Raw genomic sequence first — 26,209 nt, 5'->3', positions numbered from 1 at the left:
ATATCACTAAAAAATGACATGGTAAAATTCATTTTCAACTGTAACATGTCATGAAATGCAAAAGGTACAATCCTTTAAGAACAGTCTAAAAACATCTTAAAAGCATCTTAAGCGGTACAACGAGAAAAAAGAAGACAACTTAAAATAGAATTTACATAGTCTACTCTAAATTTGGCCTATGTCGCACAATGAAGTTCAAGAATTTTGCTATGGATATCGCAGTGCACTCATCGTCCAAAAATTGGAGGGAGAAGAGTGCAGGGCGGCATCTTCGAAGACCCATAGCTTTTAAAATCGGGTTAAGCCAGAGCCTTCTTGGTTCATTGTAGAACTTACAAAATAAGATCGTATGAATTGAAGACTGGGTAGAAAGATCGTCACAGGGGCACAATGGTAAAGTTGTTGCCCAATTGGCTATTTTTGGAAAGGTAACTAGACGATAAAACAAGTGTCCAGCCTAAACCGAATTAATAAAAACTTTTCGTAGCTGGACAGATTAAAGGTTAGGTAGGGTTGGATGGTCAAAGTTGTTTGTATTGACAGGATATGTTGGACTGATATTTTGGTGACCTCATTGGTCAGCCGCAGTTCTTCTAGATGTGTTAAACACTGTGCTTTAAATGCTTTTCTAGACAGTTCTAAGATTGAGCAGGGAGAATGGAAATATTTTGCCAAACCCAGATCATCCAGCGACTTCTTAATGTACGCAATTCACCCAATCTTGTCTGCGTTCTCTAAAGACATACAGTCCAGTATGAACCCTGAAGGAAAGTAGTTTTATCGGACGACCAGATACGGTGCCATAGGAGAAGTGGTTGAATTTTAACAGTGTCTGTCAAACAGGATAGACAAAGTTCCAAATGATACGGCTACGAGGGCGACAATAGCGGACGCAGCTTCTTAGAGCTCCCGCCGGCCCGCCAATTATCCTTAAGCTTATCCTGACCCGAACCTACTTTTGGCCACACATCGATATCGGAGGCAGTGGCGGACGGAGTACACCCTCCGGTGCCGCATTTGGGGACCCTGGTCCCTGGCTAGCGGGCTTGGCGGCGGCGGCGGCGCCCCCTGGGCCTACGAGCCGCGTGGAGAGCCGGGGCCTTGATTTCGTGCTGATCCCGGCCGGAGGCTCCAAACGTCGGCCGGCTTGCTTGCAGGCGGGCCCTGTGTTCCTGAAACGGTCGGCGGCCGGGGGGCCGGGGTGAGAACAGCGGAGCCTCCTGCCACCTACGGAACACCGACACGGCTGAGGACTGTAAGGGAGCGGTGTTGGTTGTGAGCCCTCGGATCGGGGAACCAGTCCGGTCCCCCTGAGCTGCCGGTGGTCGTACTTGATTCGGGACTGGAGGCGGAGCATCGGGGCGCGGAGGGACGCGCTCAGCCTGGTGGCCCAAGTGTGTGGACCCCTGTAGCTTGGCCCCCGGGTGCGGTGAGACCTGTGGCCCCGGGGGCAGTGTGGTGCCAGAACTGTCCTGGAGGGTGCCTCTCTGCTGGGCATACGTGTGAGGCGGCTTGAGGAGCCCTGGGGCAGACGTCGTCTCCTCTGTGTGGCGACCAGACTGGGGGCCGGGGTGGCCCGGTGAAGCGGCGTTGCCTGATCGTCCTGAGCCCGAGTGCCCTGCTGTGCCCGTCCTGACCCTCAGATACAGGCGGGTGTCTAGAGCCGGTACGGCGGCGGCGGCCGGTGTGGAACCGGTGGGTCGGGGCCTGCAGTATCGTGAACGCATGGAGGTGAGGAGCTGGATCTCATACAGCGATTCCTGTTAGGGCGGGTGAGCCCTGCCTGAGGCCCGGGGTCGGGGGCTTTGCTGTGGCCCTGGCCCGAGTAACGTTGGTGACATTTGCACGCTGGGTGCCTGGTCAGTGGAGGCGCTTGGTAGTGGTGGTCCGGGGCGGCGAAGTGCCCTGCGGACCTCCTGGCCTTGGTGTCAGCGGATCTAGGCCCTCTGGGTGGACCTTGGTTTCGACCTGCGGAGTGTGGAGGGTCGGCCACGGGCACGGAGCAGCCCGCCTGCATTTCCTGACCATGACCAGAGGCGGGGGTGGCAATGGTTCCGCCAAGCAAGGGCCAATTGATAAATTTACTGGACCCAGTGGGGGATCTGGGGCTACTGGGGATGGCCAGAGGGCGGGACCAGACAATGCGGCCCTGATGGCAGCCATTACACAGTCAAGGGACATGTTGGGCGCTAAGATCGGCGCAGTGGGAGCTGATGTCATGTTACTACGACAGAATCTCCGCAACGCCGTCGCCCGCATAGCGGAGACTGAAACCAGGATCACGGGAGTGGAGGGGGCTGTTGGCGCATGGACACAGAAAGTGGCGGAGATGGACAAAATCCAGAAAGGGCTGGTACTGCGCGTTGAGGATGCAGAAGGGCGAGCGCGGAGAAATAACCTACGCTTCGTAGGATTTCCGGAGGACTGCGAGAAGGGGCCCATGGATGCATTCTTGACACGGTGGCTTGAGAGCTGGCTTCCCCCGGATGTCCTGTCGCGCTGTTTCATAGTGGAAAAGTGCACATAGAGCCCTAACGCAGAAACCACCGGTGGGGGAACGGCCTCGGACGGTCATTGCTAAAATCCTGAACTTTCACGATCGAGACACTATACTCCGGGAAGCGAGGGCCAAAGAGACTCTGCTGTTTGACAATCACAAGATTATGATCTTCCCAGACTATACCAAACAGGTACAGCAGCAGCGCCACTCCTTCCTGGCGGCGAAGGCCAACCTGCGTGGCCTGAAGATCCAATATTCATTGCTGTATCCGGCCTGCCTTCGAGTTGTCTTCCACTCCAAGACCCACTTCTTCGATACCCCGGAGGCTGTGTTCAGGTGGACGGATGAGACGGTCAGGCTCCGGCCGAATGCCTAGCCGGGCCTGGGCTCCGGGCCATCGCGTGGGTCCTCACAGGAGAGGAGCGACACTGCCGTCAAGGGTAAACGGCACAGGAAGTCTCGGTCACGACGACGCTCCCTGTCCCGTAGTGGCCTCCCGGATGGGACCCAGCCCGACACAGATCAGTCGGGGAAAGAAAACTGAGCACCATGGGAGTTCAGCCTTCGATACTTAACCCTCATCCTTTGTTGGAATCTACAGGGGGCCCGGTGTGGCTGCTCCATCGGTCGAGTGGATAACGTCAGCCGCAGTGTGACCTGAACATTGGCTTGGCTCAAGGGAAATGACGCCGGAAGTGTCTGACTGCACTGATCTACTCGTGTTCTGAAAACTGTGGTACAATGGGGTTCGGGGTACTGACCTGTAGGGCGGCCCAGTCCTCCCACGGATGGGGGGTGGCCCTGGGGGAAGGTCCTGTTAGTTGGGGGGAGTAGTTGGGATCCATTGGTATGGTGGGCTTTGGGCGCTCTGTTTTGGGCCTGAAGCTCCCCATGCCACGACAGGTACTTCAGTGTTTCATGAGGTATAGGGGTGGGGGGCAGGGAATTGGAGTTGAGTTGTTGGGGGGGTGGGGTTGGTGGGTGGACGTGGGGGGGTAGTGGGTATGCTGAAGGGGGTGCACGTGATTTCTGCTGCATTGTTGTGTATGGTATTGGGTGCCTGGGCCGGGTCCTGGGGGCCTCAGAGACTTTTCCATCGAGACAATGGTTGACATATCAGGGCAGGAACTCGCTGGTGACGCTATGCGAATATTGAGTTGGAATGTCAGGGGGATGTTGGACAAAATCAAGCGTGGGGCAGTCTTGCGCTGGGGTAAGAGAGACTCAGCCGATGTGATGTTACTCCAGGAAACGCATATGTTGGGTACAAAGGCACTGAGTTTGCAGCGATTTGGTTTCCACCAAGTATTTCATGCAGGGTTTTCCAGGGGCTCGAGAGGGGTGGCCATTCTTATCCACCGTAGGCTCTCGTATACCCACGAACGTCACTGGCTTGATCCCCAGGGTCGGTATGTATTCGTGAAAGGCATGATTGGTGCGGAGCCGGTGGTATTTGGCAGTGTGTATGCCCCCCCACCCTTTAAAATGGTCCTTGGCAGAGAGACTGTTTGAATTGTGGGCCGAGATCCCAGACGCCTTGGCCGTGATATGTGGTAAATGGAACGATGTTGTGGACGTGTGCCTGGACCGACAGAGGTCGCAGGGGGTTGCGGCTGCGGCCTCCCCTACGCGGCTGAGGGCAATGATCGCTGGGCTGGGTGGATGCCTGGAGACACTTGCATGCAAGGACGCACGAGTACACGTATGTGTCTGCTGTGCATGGCTCCTTCTCACGGCTGGACTGTGTGTTTGTACCGGGGGCCTTCCTCGACAGGGTGAAACGGGCTGCAATTCAGCCTCGGGGGCTGTCTGACCACTCCCCTGTCGCAGTGCGGATTGCATTGCACAAGACGCGCCGGCCATTTCGGTGGCGGATGTCCTCGTGGCATCTCCAGCGGGCAGACTACACACAGCATATGCGTAGCGCGATTGCCCACTATTGGCAGGAGAATCTAGCGGAGGGGGTTGATGGGGTGACAGTCTGGGAGGCCATGAAGCCCACTCTGAGAAGCGTTGACATTGCATGGTGTGCTTCCGCCCGTCGTACTCGACGGGAGGCAATTGTCGCAGCTGCGGAGCGGGTGGAAGTGTCGGAGAGACGGTGTCCGGGGGAAGGGGACGAATTGGTGCTACGACTGCTCCTGCAAGAGCAGCAATCCCACGCCTCGGTCTTAATGGACGAGGCTAGGCAAGCGTGGCTGGCCACACGGAGCAGGGTTTACCAGTGAGGTGACAAGTCCTGCACCATGCCCCATAGGCTGTGTCAACAAACGCTGCAACCGATCACTCTACCAGGCCTCACTGACGGGGAGGGAACAGCCATAACGGACCCTGCGACTCTTGCGGCGAGCTTTGCTACCTACTATGCGGAGCAGTATGCTCCTCGGGACGGTCTCCCACCGGATGCAATTGATCAGTTCGTTACTGACTTTCCCCCCCGTGCGATATCAGACGAGGCCAGGTTAGCCCTGGACCTCCCCTTGACGGCAGAGGAACTGGGGGATGCGCTGGGCCAACTCAACGTGGGTAAAGCGCCGGGACCGAGTGGGTTCCCCAGTGAATTCTACAAGAAATTCCACCTACAGCTTGGGCCGCGCTATAGGCGGGCGTTGGAGGTCGCGCGGGAAAGGGGTAGCCTGCCGTCGGACTGGCGTCAGGCGGAAATTGTGGATTCCAGAAGCCAGGTAGGCCCCCCCGATCGGCATGAGTCATATCGTCCCATATCCTTGCTCAACTTCGAAGCCAAATTGTTGGCCAAAGCGCTGGCGAACCGTCTTCTCCCATATGTCACGGACCTGGTCCACCAGGATCAGGCCGGCTTCATGCCACATCGGGCGACGCGCCACAACATCAGGCATGCACAGGCGGCGGTGGACGCTGTGGGGGCGACCGGGGAGCGGGCAGCGTTGTTGCTGGCAGATATCGACAGGGCGTTCGATTCGGTCAGCTGGACTTACCTCTTCGCCCTCTTGCCGCGTCTCAACTTGGGCCCGGTGTTCATCTCATATATTAGGCTGCTGTACACGGACATCACCGCCTCGGTGCGCATCTCCGGGGCGATTTCGGAGAAGTTCCCAATTGCCAGAGGGACCCGACAGGGATGCCCCCTATCCCCTTACCTCTTCGCACTGGCCATGGAACCGCTGGCCGCGTGGGTGCGCATCGATGCACAGTATCGTGGCTTTGTGTGGGGGGCGGATCTCTCGGACAGAATCACGCTATATGCGGACGATGTGCTTTTCTTTATGACTGACCTTCACCGCTCTGGCCCCCGAATACTGGAAATAATGCAGGTCTTTGGTGAAGTGTCGGGACTTTTCCTCAACCCGCGCAAATCGACCCTGTGGGTGCTGGGTGGAGAGTTGGAGACGTACCCCTGGGCTTCGGCCCTGCAGGTGGCGGTTGGTGGTCTAAAATACTTGGGAGTCTTCCTGTCCGAGTCTGCCACAATTGCATGGGAGCGCAATGTACTGCCGGTGTGGAACAGAGTCCAATCGGACGTCAAAACCTGGTCTCGCATGCCCCTTAATATATATGGCAGGTCTGCAATCTTCAAAATGGTCGCACTCCCACGGCTCCTATACCAATTGCAGAACCATCCGTATAGGATTGACCCACAGTGGTTCCGTCGCGTGAATTCAGTACTGGGCCGCTTTCTGTGGGCCGGGGGCGCTTCCAGGGTGGCGCTGCGGACTTGCTTTTTATCCACGTACTGTGGAGGTCTGGCTACTTCAGACCTCCTGTCCTACTACTATCAGGCCTCCCATCTGTTGGTTCTGAATGAGTGGTGGTACGGCAACCACAACGACCCAGCATACGCACTGGAATACTTCTTGATGGGTGATGCCACGCTACATACGCTGTTGTACTCGGCTAGGCGGCGGAAGAAATTGCCGCGGGTCACTCAGGTGGTCTTCGTGATCTGGAGACAGGCGCTGCGCCGCATGGGCTTGTGGGGTAGGCTGACGGCGGAGACTCCACTATGGAATAACGGACAGCTTCCCGCACTTGCTTCGTTGTAGGGGTTTGGTGGCTGGGACGCCATTGGGATCTCCTCACTTGGCCATGTTCTTGCGGGGACTACCCTCAAATCCTTTCAGGACCTCAGCTCCGAATTCAGCATGTCCAAGTCCCAATTCTTTAAATACCTACTATTCCGTCATGCACTTGCACCGAGTCTGGCGGGGCTAGACCAACTTCCCGAATGTAGTCCTGTGGAGGCCAAGCTCTTCATGGGAGATTTGGGGGATAAGAAAGTCTCCAAAATATACCAAACGCTTGTCACTCACTGCTCCTCTTCTCTCCTATCGTTGAAGGCCTCCTGGGAGACGGATATTGGCCCTTTGGATGAGGATGACTGGAGGGAGGCAATTGAGTCCCCTCGTGGGGCTGCCATAGCTGTGCGACTCCGGTTCATACAGTTCAAATACCTACATAGGGCATATTACACTAGGGAGAGACTGTGGAGGGCTGGCCTCATTGCTGCCCCGGAATGCCTGCGCTGTGGTACTGAGAGGCACGCTGTTGCATACTGTGTGGTCCTGTGTGGGTCTGACCTGATTCTGGAATGGGGTGTGGAATTATTTGTCAGAGGTACTGGGGTGGAACCTTCCTCACACACCCAGGCTGGGTCTCCTTCATGTCCTGGAGAATGTAGGTGGAAACCTCTACAAGCGTCACCTTCTGCTGCTGGGCCTGGTCGTGGCCAAACGAGATCTGGCGAGAGCCTGGAAGAGCGACCGTGCCCCCCCACTTAGTGCCTGGAAAGCGGGCTTAGACTTCCTTATGGGGCTAGAATTGCCTGTGTTTGAGGCCAGGGGATGCCCCCGGAAACATTACAAGATCTGGAAGCGATGGGCGGACTACAGGGGGTTGACCTTGGAGCCCCCAGTTGATTTAGAGGATGTACAATCTGCCGATGGAGACCTCGGGGCCTTGGAGGGTACTTTATGCCTACTGTGCTTTACCTGTATACTGTGGTGGAAAGTGAACACGTGCACTGGGTTAGGGTGGGATTAGGAGTGGGTAGCGGGGGGGGAGTTTATCTTTTGGGGTACTTAGCAGGGCATGGGGGTGTGGGAGGGAGGTGATTTAAGAGTTTAGGCTATATATACATCCTGTTATATGTATACCGTTGACAGTGTCCTCCTGATTGTGGAGAACTGTACATATGCTATGCCTAAACTTTTAATAAAAAGCAGTTGTGAAAAAAAGTTCCAAATGATACAAATAGGTTGCGGTGCCTTGGGGGACGGCCAGAAGATCTCAAAAAACTATTTTTGACCTTTTGTAAAGGATCTACCTTTTCATAGCCCCACACACCGGCCCCATATGTTGCAACAGTTAAGCATTTAGCCTTATATATCTTGATGAGTTTAGTGGGGGCCTTCTACCCAGTCTTCGAGAGAAATTAACTAACACAACAGTAGTCCTCATAAAGAGCAGTTTCCTAGACTCAATGGCCTGCTTCCAAGAGGTTTTATGGTCTATTACGATTCCCAGGTAAGGATATGTGTTGGTGCTCTCGAGTTTCACATTTTTGAGAAAGATAGCCTTGGTTTTCTTTGTTTTGGGACCGGAAGACATGACAAAAGTTTTCTTAATGTTAATGTTCAGGTCCAAATTGGCCATAAAGGAGTTATATCTCACGAGAGCGCGTTGTAGTTCTACGGGGGTACGGGCTAGTATTACAGCGTCATCGGCGTAGAGTAGGGCCGGTATAGGACGCTTGTTAATAGTGGGCAGGCCCTGGCACCCCTTTACCATGTCCCGCTCCAAACCGTTGGTATAGAGTAAAAAGAAAGGGGGCCAGGACGCAGCCCTGCCTAACCCCTCTCTCTACCCCGAATGACGCTGTTAGTTCCCCACCCAACACCATACCTTACTCTGGCTGTAGCATCTGAGTATAGCTCATGCAGGAAATTGACAAGAGCCTGCTCCACACCCATTTCCAGTAAAACAGACCACAGCTTTGAGTGACTAACGCAATCAAAAGCGGACGATAAATCGGCATACCCCATATATAAGGCCCCTCCCTTCGCGTTTACATACTTACCCATCAGAAGAGACAAGTTAAGGGCTTGTTCAATGGTGCAAAGGCCTTCTCGAAACCCAAATTGTATGTCTGATAAGATCCTGCTATTGTCCGCCCAGTGCTGGAGGCAGTCTAGAATGACTCTCCCCGCCACTTTCCCAAGGGAATCCAGCAGAGAGATTGGGCGATAGCAAGATGCAGATTGACGGTCCCCTTTTTTAAAGATGGGTACAAGATTGGATTCTGACCAGGAGTCCACAAGCCCCACCGCACATGAAGCCTCGAGAACTCTGGTCAGAATTGGGGTCCACAAGTCCAGATTGAATTTGAAGAAATCAATTGGTACCCCATCGGGGCCTGCCGCCTTTCTGTTTTCACTAGCCTTCAGTGCAAGCTCTACTTCATCGTATGTTATGGTGAGGGCTATTGGAAATGGAGTTATTTTAGGTTCAGCGTTGGTCTTTCCCTGATGTTTGAGTGCTTCTTGCCCCTTAAAAGAAAAGCCAAATATCCGGGCAAAGTTTTCAACCCAAGTCGGTTCATCTATCGCCACATCCATTTTAGGATTGTCTCTAGAATCAGAAAGGAAGGGAGATCTAATAACTGCCCAAAAAGCGGCACCATCCCTTAGGCTACAAATTTTGTGCAGTTGGTCCCACAGTTCCTTTTTCAATTCAGTTTTCCTTAGTTTTATAACTTGGTTGTACTCCTTTCCAAGTATGGCGATTTCCTGGGCATCCCGTTCTATTTTATGTAGTGCGACTTTTAGTTTTGAGTACGCTTTTGTGCAACTACTATTGAACCAACTTTTCGTTTTGGGCTTTCTGTTTTTTAATTTGACAAAAAGGACTTCTTTTATTGTTTTCGTAACAGTCAAACAATTAGTCAAAACTTCTTCATCGGAGGTAGTAGTATCAAGGCATTTTTCGATCTCTGTTCGCGATGTTTTAACTACAATTGTGGTGATAGCTGCAGGATCCACTATATCCCATTTGAGTGAGAACCCATTTAACCTGTCTAAAATCAGACTATTTTTCTCCAAGGTCCTCAAAGTGTTATGGCTATCTAACTTCCGTTGAAGTGATAGAATAATGCTATTAGGATAATGCTCACTAATAGCGTTATCATGAGTCGTAAAATTCATAACTCGTGGTTCCGCTTTACAATAAATGAAAATATAATCTATTGTACTAGACCTTCCTCTACCATTAAAGGTTGGGATGGGCACAATCAAGGGATTTAACATGTTGTTAGCTAAACCTAGATCTAGACCGAAAAGGGTTTCGTTTAAACAGTCCACTATTGTTGTGTGGGGGAAGTGCATTATCGGGTGTACATTCTCGTCCATAAGACCACAGATCGACTGATCACTATTCCTACACAATCTTTGGTTAAAATCGCCTCCCCAAATAATTACAACATCTTTAGTAATCTTGTTAGTTAATTCTTGGAGAAAGGAAGAAATTTGTCGTATTACTGTTACTAATTATCCCTGGTGTAGATTATTGTAAAAATTGACCAGAAGAAGGAAGTCAGTCTTATTCAAGCGCAGGGTTAATATTTGGAAGTTGGATTCTAGTTCTGTTGGGATAATTTCCCTAATTTTCATCAAGTTAGAAACAAAAATGGTTAAACCTCCCTTTGCTCTACCAGATGGTGACGGTAGTGCTGGGGAAAAATAGGTTTTGTAACCCTCTATGTGAATCTCTGAGGTAGCCCACGTTTCTTGAAAACAGAGGATATTGAACTTATAAACAAAACTGGACCAAATATCATTCCCCGCCTTTGATCACAGACCAGCAATATTCCATTGAAGTATATTGATCCAAGACTTATCCGTAGAGCACTCGAGAACGAGACTCTAGCTGATAGCCTCTGCTTGTGTACTATACCGCGGTACAAAAGGGGGTGGTGATGGACGGAGCATCTGAATCAAACACTCACACCCAGTCAAGAGATCTGGGTTTAATCCATCACCGTTCTTTAGCCCACTTTGCCACCCCAGTTCAGACGAGGCTATATGCAAATCAGTCTGACCCTGTGCCTCATGGGAACTGTCCAGCCCGAACTGCCAAGCCATGCCTTCCCTGGACCGAAAACAAGCTTCCCAGGACTGGTTTCTGGCATTCCAGCCGTCTTCAGCACGGCTTGCTTGAATCCAGTGGCAAAGTGAGCAAGGGACTCACTTCTGAGCATATCCTGCCACACTCATGGCGGCTAAAAGCGGTACAAATATGCTATACCAGTTCTTATTATCAGGAGCTGCTTGGCTATTACTCCTGTCTCGACCCAAGTCTGCTAAAAAGTTTTCATGATGATCAGGGAAGGGATGCGTGTCAAATCCAGTGGTATTTACACCTATCAAGTGTGTGGAAAGAGGAACAGAAGGATTCTGATTATGTTCTACCACATTTGGAAGTTTGTGATTCCCAGTGAGCTCCGGAGATGGGGGGAGCAAGTCAATCAGTCTCTTCCAGTCCAGAAAGCAAGTTAAATCTATTGTGCGTTGGAATTCCATGGACATGGTGGAGAGTTAGTACATTTCTACCCCTCCCCAAGGCCATCTGGGTCCAGTTAGATGGAGGATAAAAGAAGCAGAGTGGCAGGATGTTAATCCCGCCCATTACTAATAACATTCTGTTGACCAGCTGGGGGAATCTAAAAGTCAAAACAATACAATCTCCCTCAAAGAATTTCCCACGCAAACCCACCCGCTGAACCCTTGCAGCCATCTTAAATTCTCTAAACAAACATTCAGTTAGACCTGTTTTCTTACCCAACCAATATAGGGATTTATTTTGAAGTGTTTCCCAACCCTGTACTGCTGAAGTTTCCTTTGTTTGGAACGTTGGCCAATACAATGATATATGGCGTTGCTGCTGGTGGCAAATCAAGATGTTCATCGGGGACCAAATTAACCGAGTCAGAATTATTTAATACAGAATTCTAGGGGGGACGAGAGGAAAAAAGAGGGGTAGGTAAATCCGAAAAAATCAGTGACCCTCTTCGAAACCCCGGATCCTCCACTCGGACCGATAGTTTTTGATAGGCTTGTTTTTTCGGTCTTTCGTAACCGCTCTCTCACTGAATTACATGTCAAATGTTGAGAGGCGGTAGCTGCTAGTAATAGTGAATCTTTTTCCCTGGAATAAGAAGGGCCTTCAGTAGGAGGAGTAGGAATCCCAGTTTTCAAATTCGAACCAAAATTAGGTATTTCAGATTCGGGTGGAAAAGTGCTAGAATTGTCGCCAGTATGTTTTTTACCACCAGCTATTTGTTCTTCAATGAGAGTTAGTCTTGAACACATTTGTTCCAGCCTAACTCTCAGATAGAGGTCCAGCCTTTCGATCAGAGTCATTAAGTGCTTTATGTCATCGCTCTGTGGGTCGGGTTTTACTGTTTCCAGCTCTATCTTTTGTGGAAGATTTTCTAGGGCCCCTTTTTTTCCATTCCATTTTGGATAGGAATTTCTTTTATTGGAGTAGTTTCTAAGCAAATTATAGGGCCACTGTTAGTCGGATTACTATGGGAGGAAGTATTCTCGTCAGTTATTGGAGATTTATGCTTCTTTTGAAGGGGTTGCAGTGAGGAGTCTGAATCACTCAGAGCAATACCATCCACAGTATACTGAATACACCCATTAGGGGGATTTTTTCCGTTATAGATTGTCTAGAGCTATCTGGGGCCTCAGAGTGAGCCGATTCATTGGTTACCCGTGAGGTGCCAACTTCAAGGGATTCTACTACTGAGCTAATCTGTTTATCTAGGGCCCCCATGGCACCAGTAAGATAGCTCAGTAGGGTTTGTTGGGACTCAGTAGGAGCTCTCCTGCCTAAGGTGGGCTTGGGGCTGGGTAATTTCCTTTTACCCATGCTGTGTACAACTAGCACAACAATTAAATGGGTGGGTATTAGTAGAGGTTATATTTTCTAATCTTATAAGAGAATAAAATCTAGACGCCTCACTACGGTAATAGATTCCACCAAGGACTCTCAAATAAAATACAATTAGTTTTAGTTTTAGTTATACAATCACTAGTGTTCTTTTCCAGAACCGGTACAAGACATGAAGGGATAAACTAAATTAACGGTTTCAAAAATAGTAAAACCAAGAGAGTGAGCCCAGCTCGATCTCAAACGGACACAGACGGGCAAGGACAGGCCCGCTCCGGATATATGCCGCAGTTGACTCCGCCCCTCCTCCGCTCCTCTCGCCGGACCGCGCTGCCTTCTGGATGTTGTGGTAGGCAGCGCGCAGTCCGCGGCTTCAGAGGAGGAGTGGCTGCAGGCGGCGAGGATTTTGGCACGCAGGGATTTTGGCAGGCAAAAGACTTAAGCAGCTTGTGGCAAGAAAGCAAGGTCCCCTCCCAACAAGGACCTCCTCGATGGCAGCACGGGCAAGAGAAGCACAGATAAGTGTTTGGCAGCGTTCCTTAGCGGTGACAACCAATCACAGACTCAAATTAGGTACTGAGCAATGGGAAAAGTTGCAGCTGGTGTTGATATCTATAAGTATTTTGTTATGAATCGGCCAAAGGAACGGATTAGTAAAAAGTGCGTGCAAGTAATAAATACACTTCGCAAGTCCCAAATGTGTTCAGTATAAATGTCTTAATCACTCTCCCCTTTACAGACGAAACCCGAAAGCGTAGGAGTATCCCTGGACAGACGGCACCGTACCCTCCCGTGACCTTCAGTGACGTGTCCTGAATGGTAGCTCAGAGCTGCTCTGTCACTATTGCCCAGCTGCCCGTGGAATATGACGACATATGGTGAATACTGATGGCGCCAAGCTCCCAAAAGATTTCCGAAGTCTCACTTATAGGAACCCCCAGGTCACCCTGTGCACAGGATTAGGACCCCCCCCAACCACCCTCCTTTCTGGCCACAATATATTGTTCCTGCAGGCTTTGAAGGTGGAAGTGGGTGCCTGACAGTCCGCCTGGAAGGTAGGTAGGCCGCACAACCGGGGGTCTCGCTTGGGTGAAAGTCGCTTTTTGCACCACTCGCTCCCCGCGGCCGCCGCTCCACCAGCCCCCAATGCACTCCTCCTCACCTACGTTGTAAGCAGCCACCGGGGGGACAGTCTCGATGGAGGCCGCAGGAGACAAAGGACCAGCAGGTAGTAGACCATGGAGCCCGGGACCTCGATTGGGCCGCTATTACGATCTGAGCCCCGCTGCGAATATGCCCCAATCGCGTTGTTCCTCTCCGCGCTCCACCTTCGCTACCGATCTTCCTCCTACCCACAGCGGCTCCTCCTTCGCTCTCCATCGCTCTCCAGAGGCAGTCCAAGCTAAGTGCAGATCTTTAGCCACACCCCAGCAAGAAATATACCCATAGTTGGGCTTGTATGGACGACCCGGGAGAGGTGAGTGGGAGGAAAACGAAGAGTGCAGGTGTGGCAATGTGAGGGGAAAGGAGCACATGAGCAGGAGATCAAGAAAACACTTGAATTCTCAGGAAATGAAACACATGCACTCCCATTGAGTCTCTAAGAAGAAATGAGTTCTCTTGTGTGAGCTGTGAAAAGATAAAATTAATTGATTCGAAAGGATGGGTAATAAGCTATGCTCCACAGGAAGATAAACTAAAGGTGTTGAATAAGAAGCATGCAAATAAGACTAACAAGAAGATCAACCAGTGATAAGCAATGGGCTAACCCAAAGCCCACTGTAAGAATTTTATTGTAAACAACAAGTCTTGGACAAGACATAGCTAAATTGGTCTGCAGGTTAGACGTTAAAGGACTGCGGATTTCTTTACAAGTTTGACATGCTTTTAAGTGACAGAGCTTTGGAGTATAACAACCCTTCACTATACATGCATGCAGAAAAACTTAAAAATGCCAAATGGGAAATTCTAAGTGCTCCACAAAGTAATTCTAGATGCACACAAAACAACTGTACTGTTATTGCTGTTTGCTGTGCTAACCTTGCACTGCTACTGAGCTGGTTCCAGTTGGCTGCTCCGGCTTATCGAATACAGGTTTCTCCTCTGGAGCTCCTAGTCCAGAACCTTTCAACGCCGTCAAATACTTTTCTTGGCTTTCATTCACACAAGCATTTTCCACAGGACCTAAAAAGTCAAAAAATCATTAAATGAACGGTGGACATGTTTTCAAACAGATTACAATTGACTCAAACTAAAAAAAACAGCCATTTGTGCCTACATTTTCACCTGTAACTTCTTCTAACTAACGTAGATTTTTAAAGACCTTTTTTGCAATGGGCCAATGTGTGTTTTAGGCCCTAGCTCAGCCAGCACCTAAGGGAAACCTAGCAAACCTGTAAAAAAATAAAATAAAATTAGACAAACAGGGGAATCCAGGATGGGGTGACTTGTATGGCTGTCACCAGGTTCTGTTAGCCAGAATGCAACACAAAAAGATGATGGATGGAATGTTGAACATTTGTCATACAATCACCCCCAGTCACAGATCTGGCTTCAATCCATTGTTATTTTACTCAACACACTATTCCACTTTAGACCCAGCCATATGCAAATCAGCCTTGACCCGGTTCCCCATGAGAAAAGTCCAGCCCGAACTGACAGGCCTGGTCCTCTCTGGACTGGAAAACAAGCATACCGGGACCGGTTTCTGGGTATCACCCCATATCAGCCAGGCTAGCTTGAAACTGGTGGCGTAGCGAGCACAGAAACGACGTCTGGACATACCTTTCCCACTTGGGGTGAAAATGCAACAAAAAAAGATGGACGGTATGTTGAGCATTTACATGCCCATTCATATCAGCCCCAACCCCTAAATTTACACGAAAAAATTATTGGTTTCTAGTGGGCTTTCTCTGGCTATTTTTTTTTGGGGGGGGGGGGGGGGGGATTGGCATGCATGTTCTGGGCCGTCCCCACCGCTAACTTTACATAATGTAATCCCTGGTTCCTTGTGGGCTTTCTGGTCCCCCCCCCCCTCCCTCCCCTCCAAGACATATCGGGAGCTATTGCCCCCACATGGAGGGTGGGAAGCAGAAAGATTAAATAGACCCCAAAAAGTTGAGGGGGACCAAAGGCTCTTGCCCAAGGGGCCGCTTCCCCCTCCCTGGTGACAAGTGCTTGGGGATCTCCCTCCTGCGACGATCCCCAAGCAGGGATCCACTAGGGAAGGGTACCATTGGAAAGGGGAGGAAAATTATATCTCTCCTTCTGCCTAGGTGCTCGGGGGCACAGAAATACAAATGCCTCTGGCAGCTGGGAAAGCTCTTACCCAGCTCCAGAGGCTGAAAAAGAAAAAAGGAAATCCCTGGACTTCTGACTGATGTGCGGAGGGCGAGACGGTTACGTCCTCAGCATGGAAGGGGTTCATTTACTCTAAGCCGTGGCACACAACAACCCGCACTGCAGTGCAACATGAAAAAAAAATGAAAAAAACAGTGCAGGAGTTGGGAAACACAATATAGAGCGGGACAGGGGGTCGGAGAAACGAGGTTTGGTTCAGAAACAACCAGAAAGCAGGAGGGGACTAGGGGGTTTAGAAACAAGGGGAGGTTGGGTTAAGGAAAGCGGAGGGTGGGTTGAGGAGAGCAGGGGGAGGGTGGGGAGTGGGTTTTAAAACAACAATCTGCAAACTGATGGTTTAAAAAAAAAATACAGATCAAACAGCGGGTGAAGGAGAGGGGGTGAAATGTTAAAAAAAGGAGCACCTGAAGGAACCTGCAGTGGAAGGAGACTGCCCAACAGAAACAGTACTTGGTCCAAGTTCCACAGCAGGATGAACACTTAAACCCCAGGAGGAAGATGGAGGCAAGGAGGAGCCACTGGCCAATAGGAAGCAAGGAAATGAGTGACACGGGAGCCAGGCACTGTTAGTAAAAGTTAGTAATGGACAGGCTCTAAGCCTCTTTTTACGTTTTTTTTGTTTGTTTTTTTTAAATACATGAGATTTAGCATGCACATCGCTGTGCAGGTGAAACCAAAAAAATTAAGCGTATAACGAAAAAAACAAAGCCACCTAATTTCGAAATATCGGAGTTTAGGAGCATTTGATCGGAAAAATCAGTTGCTAAAAAAAGGTTATGTTGGGACACGGCAAAATGTGACAAAAAAACAGGAGCTTTGGGAGGGGTGCGGTCTCAGAGGCAGATCAGCTCTCTTATCAAGTAAATAGTGGCACAAAGAAGGCCACATCTTAGTAATGAAGATTACCTGTAAGTGAGCTTGAAATTTCTCCACTTCCTTTCCAATAGAAACTGAGACAGCGTTCCAAATGCTTATTTACTCTTACTTTTAGACAAAGAATTTTGCTTAGTTTTTACATTTTATGCATGAGATTACAGCACTAATTGTGCGATGTAACAACACCAATTACCACCAAACAATACTTTCTCTTGGCTGACCAGAAAACCCCTGAATTAAAGCTTTTTGTAATTTCAAAAACACAGCCAAAAAGGTTTAAGCAGGGATCCTAAGCATTGGAAAAAAGTTAAAAGAGGAACGGGAGCCACGTCTGACAGAGTGCCGGCAACAAAGGTATGAATGGGTCTACTCTGTGCTAACCTCTGTCTGATACTTCTCTATATAAGCCCCCATGAGATTTCTGCTGTGACATGCTGTTGTACCAGCCTTTATCTAAAATATCTGTGTGGTGCCAGCCTGTCTGACGCATCTCTGCTCAGGCATGCTTTTCAGTGGCACACGCTGCAAAACAGGTCTATGATGGGGTCCTCTCTGTATGACGAGCCTTTGCCCCAGCCACTGTCCAACACATTTCTGCTATGATAACACTTATCTGTAATGTTTTGTAGTATCAATAATATTAAACAGGTTTTGATATGGTCAACATGCATTATTTCTGCGGCCATGCCCGCCAAACAAAAGCCAACAGTACCCATGAAACTCCTGCCTACTCGACCTACCTCGCTCGGGTCAAGCCCTGGATCATTTGTAATATAAGTAAAACAAATGAACATAACCAAAGAATACTTAGGAAGTTAATCGTCTGGAAGTTCCTTTGCAGCTAAGGCTCTTAGTCTGGCTGGACAGGTAAGACTTCTATTATCCCTGTTAAGGTATCGCAGAACTGAGTTTCACAGTTTCACAAATCTATCAGACTCCTCTTTCAGGTCTTTCATTGGCAATCAGTTGCCACAGTCTCTGTACCAAGAGCACTCTTGTTGGTATAACAGATTGACCCCACACACCCAGTATTTCGCTGCTAAGAGAAGATGTGATATTAGTTTGTCCCGTGTAGAATGTAGTGAGTAAATCCCATATATAGGTATGCCCCGAATAACGAAGTGTTTTGCCTATCAGGTCCGCCTCAGCAATTTTCTTTATAGGTAAGAGGATCGTGGACCAGAAATCCACTACAGCGGGGCAGAACCATATCAGATGTAAAACGGTGCCTGTGTCTCCACACCATCTCCAGCATAACTAAGTGTGTTGGGTTAATGATCGGTAATCTGGCAAGAGTTAAATTCCACATATATTTTAACTTGTGTAGGGTCTCCTGGCCCCTCGTATGGTATGTAAAATTCGTGTTGCAGGTGAAAACCAATTCCCACTGATTGTAATCTACATGGGTCCCTAGGTCTTTATCCTAACTCATTTCATAAAGAGTATTTGTGTTGGGCGTCTCTTTTTGAAGAGAGTGTATAAAGGTGAGGCTAGATGTTGTGATGTCTGGAGTTTTTGACGAAACATCTCAAACGTAGTGAGGGGTAGAGTAGAGCTTCTCTTGTACCCCATGGGACACTCAGTGACAAAGTTGGAGATAATGGTAGTGGCATTTTCTGAGATCAGCTAAGTGCATTTATTATCCTCAGAAAGTATGATAACACCCTTCTGGTAAAAGTCTTGAAGGAGGCAGGGGGCTCCCTTTATTCAGCCCGAAAGCAGCCTCTATCTAGCCCCTGTGTAAAATCAGAGTTGCCCATTTCTGGTGTCATGAGCAAGGGATTTGTAGTGTAACCTCTGTGTCTGGTAAGCTGGTCCCAAGTGGTTAGGGTGACTGCGTATAAGTAAGAGAAGAACATGAGTGACTTACCTGTAACTACGGTTCTCCAGTATTGGTGTCTTTCATAGATTCACATGCCTGAATCATTACCCGTCGTCGGAGTGGGAGTCCCACAGTTCATTGAATAAAGCAATAATTATGCACATAATTATAACATAGGTAACATAGAACCAGGAAGTAAAGTAGGCAGAAACTACAAGGAAAAAAACGTCCACATGTATGACTTGTCCAAGTCATCATATACAGTCCAAACTGCAGCCAATCAGGCGACAGCACCCTCCAGAATGTTCTCCTCAGAGGCTCAGGCTCTCAGATTTTCTCGCACAAGACTGAACCAAAGTGAAAAGAGCATAAGCGAGCCTCTGAGGGGAGGTCGGTGGGTTGCATGTGAATCTATGAAAGATACCAATAATGGAGAACCACAGATTACAGGTAAGTAACTATTGTTATTCTCCAGGACAGGGGTATCTTTCATAGATTCACATACCTGAATCGGAGTACAAAGCCGTACATCCATAATAATGCTCGTAAGAATCTACTCGTGACAATCATATGTACAAGAGACATTATGCAGTAACATACATAGTAGTTCCAATATATATATATATATATATATATATATATATATATATATATTGAGCACTAAAAGAAATTAATGTCCGCACTCGCTCAATACGGTAAATTGGGTTTATTCAACAAAAGACTCCAATACAGCCCCCTTCACCTACGCGTTTCGACCGCAGGTCTTGTTCAGTGTTGCCACTAGTCCATTGTCTCTTTTTAACTTGTATACCTTATATACCTTGAACTTGCTGCTCAACAAACGTTTAAGTTTGCAATAGTTATTAAAAACTACCTCACCCAGAATGCATCATTACATGCTAATGGGCGGAAAGGTATACAAGTTAAAAAGAGACAATGGACTAGTGGCAACACTGTGAACAAGACCTGCGGTCGAAACGCGTAGGTGAAGGGGGCTGTATTGGAGTCTCTTGTTGAATAAACCCAATTTACCGTATTGAGCGAGTGCGGACATTAATTTCTTTTGGTGGTCAATTAATAGTAGGGGGACGTTCATCCCTACTGTCCGGCACCAACCGTGCAAAGTTTGCACCTCCCAGTGAACGAATTGGTGGATAATATATATATATATATATATATATATATATATATATATATATATATATATATATATATAAATGTATGGCAATGTTCATATAAATAATAAGCATAACTGATGTGTCTGAGAAACAGTAAAGAGGAGGAGGGAAGAACAGAGGCTCACATATTTAAAAACATTACGGAGAACCGCTTGTCCCACAGACGCATCTGCATTACTGGCAGCTTCCAAACTGTAGTGCTTGGTAAAAGTGTGCCTGTTGGCCCATGTTGCAGCTCTGCAGATTTGATGAAGAGGCACACCAGCAAAAAGAGCAGTAGAGGAGGAGATTGCTCTAGTAGAATTTGCTCTTGGAGTTATTTGTAATGGTCTTCCTGCTTGCTGATGACAGAAACGAACTGCAACAGAAATACAACGAGCTTTGGTCTGTTTGGATATTGGGTGTCCCTGGCGTATCCTTCCATAGGCCACAAATAGCTGGTCAGATTCACGGATTGAAGAAGTCCGTTGTAAATAGAATTTGAGACATCTTTTGATGTCAAGGGTATGCAAAGTCCTTTCCGCAGGTGATTGAGGATTAGGAAAGCAAGTCTTTAAAATTATTGGTTCTTTTTTCTGGAAGACCGAACGTACTTTAGGCATAAACCTGGGGTCAGTGCGTAGCACTACAGAGTTTGAAGTGAATTGAAGGAAAGGTAGATTAATAGTGAAGGCTTGATTGCCACTGACCCTACTAGCTGATGTTCAAGCTAACGGTAGAGATACTTTCCACGACAGAAACTTCAAATACACTCTATGAATCGGTTCAAAAGGGGGTCGCAAAAGTTGTGCAAGCACCACGGTAAGATGCCAGGATGTAGGTGGACGGCGAATAGGAGGAAACATCCTAAACAATCATTTGAAGAACTGTTGAATGATCCTAGCTGAGTAAAGAGAGTTGGAATCATCTTGTCGATATCTAGAAATAGACGCTAAAAATACCTTCAGAGTAGAATGGGAAAGGCCTGATCTTGCCAATTGCAAAAAGAATGGTAGAATCTGCTCCGGTTTTGCATGGATTGAATGAATATTGGCAGTTTGACACCACATGCAAAATCTCTTCCATTTAAGCCTGTACGTCTTAATAGTGGAAGGCGCTCGAACATTGGCTTAGACTTCCTTACGGTCTGGAGGAATGTTTAATTGAGCGATTTCAAGGTGCTCATGCGCCATGTTGCTAATCTCAGAGATGCAGGGTCCGGATGGCAGATCTGTCCGTTCTGGATGGTTAGAAGGTTCGGTATTGGTTGAAACTGAATGGGATCGCATTCTGTGAGAAGTAGGAGTTCAGTGAACCAGAAATGGCGAGGTCACCTGGGAGCAATGAGAATTAGGCGACAAGGTTCTCTCCTCATTTTCCGGAGAACCCTGGGAACCAACGGTATCGGAGGAAAGGCGTAAGCAAAGATCTGCGACCAATTCATCGAAAACGCATTCCCGCGTGACCCTTTGTGGGGAAGCCAACTTGCAAAGAATGGGCATTTGCGGTTCTGACTGGTCGCAAACAGTTCTAGATCGGGACGACCCCACTCCTGAAAAATTCGATTCAACGTTGGTTGATGTAGCTCCCACTCGTGATTGGATACTGTTGCTCTGCTGAGGGAATGCGCCAGGACATTGGAAACTCCCGGAACATGTATCGCTGACAAGCTTATAATGTGCCGTATCGGCCAGTCCCAAATTTGTTGGGCTTGTTGAGAGAGCAGAGCAGACCTTGTTCCTCCTTGTTTATTCAAGTAGGGCATACTTGTGGTGTTGTCCGTCCAGATTAAAAATGATGCACCCAGAATGATGGTGCGAAAAGATTTTAGGGCCAGGAAGATGGCTAGCAATTTTAGAAGGGTGATATGCCACATCCGCTGCTGGACGTTCCACTTGCCGATGACTGTCAGCCCTTGAAGGTGTGCTCCCCACCCCTCGAGGGATGCACCTGTGGTGATGGTGAAACTTGGAGCTTTCACTAGGAATGCGCTCCCTTTTTCCACGTTCCTTTTGCGAGTCCACCAGAGCAAGGCTTCTCGCATCCGGAGAGTGATGCGAATGAAATCATCGAAGGACCCTGTAACCTGCAACCATTGGTCGTTGAGCTCTTCTTGTAGGGATCTCATTCTGAGACAGCAGTTGGGGACTAAAGGAATGCAGGGAAAATCATCCCCAGAAATGACTGTCAGACTGAAACGCACCTTTTTGATCGCAACAGGTGGGCAAGTCCGCAAATTTTTTGTTGCCTTTCGTTTGAGACAAATGCTTGTGTCAGTGGAGTATCAAATGTGGCTCCCAAGAAAGTCTCTTTGCGATGGGATGAGATGAGACTTGTCGAGATTGATGGAGAGGCCCAGAGATTGGAAGAGGGACAAACATCTCTGAATGTGGGCGCTTGCGACTGTGAAAGAATTCGCCTTGATAAGGCAGTCGTCTTTATAAGGAAAGATTTGGATCCCCTCCAGACAAAGGTGTGCGGCCACCGTTGCTAGAACCTTGGCAAACACACGGGGCGCGGAACGTAGTCCGGAAGGACTTTGAACTCGAAGTCCCTGCCAGCCACTCTGAACCGCAAGAATTTTCTGTGTCTGGGTAGAATCGGTACATGGAAATACGCGTCCTGGAGGTCGAAGGTGGCCAAGTGATCCCCCGCAGAAAGGAGCTGAAGGATTTCTTGAAGCGTTAACATCTGGAAGGATACATTTTTAAAATATTTGTTGAGGGAGCGAAGATACAGAATGGGGCACCATTCTCCCCATTTTTTCTTTATAAGGAAAAATCTTGAATAAAATCTGGTTACTCTTTGCGATTGTGGGACCATTTCGATCGCTCCCTTTCGTAGCATCAAATTAATTTGGGAAAAAGAGCTCCCTGAGATGAGCTGGAGGTGGGCCTTTGGGAGGAGAGTTTGGAGGAATCTTTATGAACTCTAGAACATGGCCTCTGTCCACAATGTCCAGGACCCACTTGTCTGATGTTATAGCGGACCAGTTTGAGTAAAATTGGGAGATTCTACCTCCAACTTTTAAAGGAGTAGGCGGTGGAATAGGTGGCAGGTGGTGGTTGTCACTGTTTCTTTAGATGTGTCTCGTCCACGATAGGAGGGCTTTCTCTTATTCTGTGAATAGGAGGTATTTCGTTGTCCATAAGACTGTTGGGACTGGTATCGTTGGTTACTTTGAAAGGACGTGTATGACCTTTGTTGGTTATATCCTCCTCGACTAGAAAAAGATCCACGGGCCTTAGCGCCACGAAAGGGCTGCTTCAGAACCTGGAGATTACAGAGAGATCTTGCTGTCCCGGTATCTTTCTTAATGGCCTGAAGGGCCTCATACACATGTTGGCCAAACAGTGATTCCCCATCAAACGGCATATAAATTATCTTTGCCTGAACCTCCTGGCGAAAAGATGCCGATTTTAGCCAGCCTTGCCGCCGTAGTACTGCGGCACCTGCTAGTTGTCTAAGTCCTGTAGATGTGACATCCACGGCCTAATCTATGATTTCGGCAGAGATATGCTCTCCTTCTTGCAGGATTTTTAAAACTTCCCATTTGGATGGTTCCGGCAACATGTCGATGTAAAATGGCCAGTGAATTAGCTGCACGGACGGTCGTCGCTGCCATGGTGGAAACCTTTCTTACATTAGCGTCCAATCGTCTGCCATCCCGATCCGGAGGAGCTGCGACCGGAGAGGAGGGGTTTGTAGCTCGTGGTTGTGCGGCTTGAGCAATAACAGTGTCAGATTTAGGTTGACCTACGAGGCATGCAGGCGAGTTATCTGGTGCCCTCATATTTTTTGTCGAGGCGAGGCAGGACCGCAGGAACAGAAGCAGGTGCCTTTATGACCTTCAATCCCTCTTCCCAAATTAAGTCAATGATTGGGATTGTCCGTACCTGCTTCCTCGGCTGATCTTTAAAGTCGTATAGGAAAAACTCATCCTTTTTTGTTTCCATAGGCAGGAGGAACCTTTGTGTTGCCCTTTCCATAAGAAGATGAACACCTCCTATGTCAAATGGAGGACAATCAATAGGAGCTGGAGTTGAAGAAGACAGAGTTTGTATCTGGTAATCGTCCCACGCCGTAAGAAGCGATCTGTCATCCAATTCTCCTTCCTCCCTATCGTAGTCCGAGGCATGAGCATCATGGGAATGATGCAAAGACACTGGTAAAGGTGGTCTGGGTGACCTCAACGCAGAAAAGAAAGTTTGAGGCACAGGTGTCAGTAGAATGGACAAAGTCAATTCGGATTGAGGGAAACGGTGATAATAATCATCTAACATGAATTGTAGATTGTTTAATAGAGCCAAAGCCATTTGTGCTGTCGGGATCGCATCTGGAGCTGGTCCCACAGTCTCCTGGGAAGGACTGTCATCTTGATCCTCCTCGTGATATTTAATGAATAATTCTGAAGGGCTCCTGGCAGTGTGAAATCAGTCATCCTCTTCGGACTCCTCATCATCCTCCCCATAATCCAGTAATTGTTCAGGTAACTCTAGAGGTACCTTAGTAGGGGAAATATGCAGTGGAGAGAGGGCCTCCAATGAAGAACCAAGTCTGTGCAGCAAGGAAGATGCTGTTGTCAATGGTGGTAATTGCACAGACGTCATAGATGGTGCAGAGGTTTCCGTTGCCGTAGACACTGACCACATCTGCAACTCTGTGCAAGATGATAACTGTAGCGTCGACGAGTGAGCCGACGATGGAGTCGTCGTCGATGGGGCTGGCGTCAATGAGGTAACAGCCGACGGCTCACTTGTCGGCGCTTCAGTTACCATATTGCACAGAGTTGCAGGTTTGGTCAGCGTCTACGGGGCAGCCGTCGACGACAAATCAGTCTTCGACGACGAGGCAGTCTACGACGGCAAGGCGGCTGTCGACGAAATCTTTCTAATCTTCGTCGTCGAAGGGACGTCGGTGGTAGATCTAATTTCCTTCGTCGATGAGATTGGCCTCACGGAGACGGAAACCAGCGTCAACGGCGATGATGACGACGACACGATCCTCTGTGGTCTCAGCGACGAGAAGGTGGCAGTCGACGTTGTAGCGTTGACGATGAGTTTCATCGACGGGACTTTATTCCTGAGGTAAGAAAGTCGTTTTGAAACCAATGACTTCACAGTTTTTCTCGGGGCGTAGTAGGCAGAGGCTTACTTTTAGAAGGTGAAGGAGCCTTTTTTGAGGTGGAAGGCAATTCACCACCTTTACAGGTTTGCTGTTTTCTCGACACTTTAGCCCCAGGGGAAGACAAATCCTCCTCAGCAATCCTCTTCCTAGAGGACATAGTTTAGCCCGAGGCAACACTTCGCACATCAGATATGGGGTTGTCTTGATCCTTAATCTTCTGTAGCCACAGAAGGAGACCTCCTTCTCGGTCTCTGAGCATTGTTTGAAGGAAAGTCCTACAGATCTTGCAGTCTCTCACCTGGTGATCAGGATACAGGCAATAAATGCACTTCTTGTGGGGGTCCTCAGAAAACAGCCGGAGCTTCTCACAAGGTCAAAAGAGAGATTTCTTAGACGAAGACATCCTAAAATGAAGAAAATTCCTGAAGAAATAGAAGAGTACTGAGTGAGTTCAGGGAGACTCCCTTCACACGACGTGCGGTAGAAAATCTGAGAGCTGAGCCGCTGAGGAGAATATTCTGGAGGGTGCTTTCACCTGATTGGCTGCAGTTTGGACTGTATATAATGACTTAGACAAGTCATGAATGTGGAAGTTTTTTTCCTTGTAGTTTCTGACTACTTTACTTCCTGGTTCTAGGTTACCTATGTTATGGTTATTATGTGCATAATTGTTACTTTTTTATGTACCGTGGGACTCCCACTCAGACGACAGGGAATGATTCAGGCATGTGAATCTATGAAAGATACCCCAATACTGGAGAAATATACATAGCAGTACCAAATTACCATAGGCTACCATGCAATGAACAGTCAGTGCCATAGCCTATACACTTCCTTTTGTAAAAAACCAAAACCAATCAACAGCACCCTCTTGAACAATCCCAAGAAAGGCTACGTTCCTCAGATTTTCCAGCATAAGTGTGCAAGTATAAACCTTAGAGAATAAAGCAAGCCTCTCCGGGTAGGAGGGTGGGTCGAATGTGAATCTATGAAAGATACCAATACTGGAGAACCGTAGTTCCAGGTAAGTAACCCATCTTCTTCTCCAGTATTGGATCTTTCATAGATTCACATGCTTGTTTCAGAGTAGCTAGCAGTTTCCTAAACATGCATGTTTATATCATTGTACATCACCTTTTATACCGTAGAGGATGGTGGGCCATAAGAAACATGTGAAATAGGAACATTCATAATGAAAGAATTTAAAAAACATAGATTGAGAAGAATAAAAAACGCTCTACAACATTATATATATATATTTATAACAAAAAATACCTCTACGTATAGAGACCTACCTTACTGAAACAGATGGCGTAGGACTGCCTGCCGCACCGCTGCTTCGCTGTAAGCTACCATGTCCAGGCAGTAGGGCCGCGTGAAGTTATGAGCATTCTTCCAGGTAGCGGCAAGGCAAATCTTGTCAAGAGGGACACCAGCAAA

At 48.3% G+C, this 26,209-nt stretch overlaps 1 protein-coding gene across 7 annotated transcripts in view; it reads right to left on the bottom strand.

The window, feature by feature from the left end:
• The window catches only part of UBR3 (ubiquitin protein ligase E3 component n-recognin 3), a 2,118,328-nt gene that overhangs the window by 1,791,181 nt on the left and 300,938 nt on the right, over positions 1 to 26,209 (bottom strand). For all 7 annotated transcript variants that reach the window (XM_086956098.1, XM_086956102.1, XM_086956099.1 and 4 more), the window contains exon 4: positions 14,468 to 14,611. In XM_086956098.1, coding sequence (XP_086812224.1) covers positions 14,468 to 14,611 — 144 coding nt within the window. The remainder of the gene's footprint in view (positions 1 to 14,467; positions 14,612 to 26,209) is intronic.

This window comes from Lissotriton vulgaris, chromosome 2_1 (genome assembly GCF_964263255.1).
Source record: "Lissotriton vulgaris chromosome 2_1, aLisVul1.2, whole genome shotgun sequence".
Classification (NCBI taxonomy): Eukaryota; Metazoa; Chordata; class Amphibia; order Caudata; family Salamandridae; genus Lissotriton; species Lissotriton vulgaris.
This window is presented reverse-complemented; position numbering and strand designations above follow the sequence as displayed.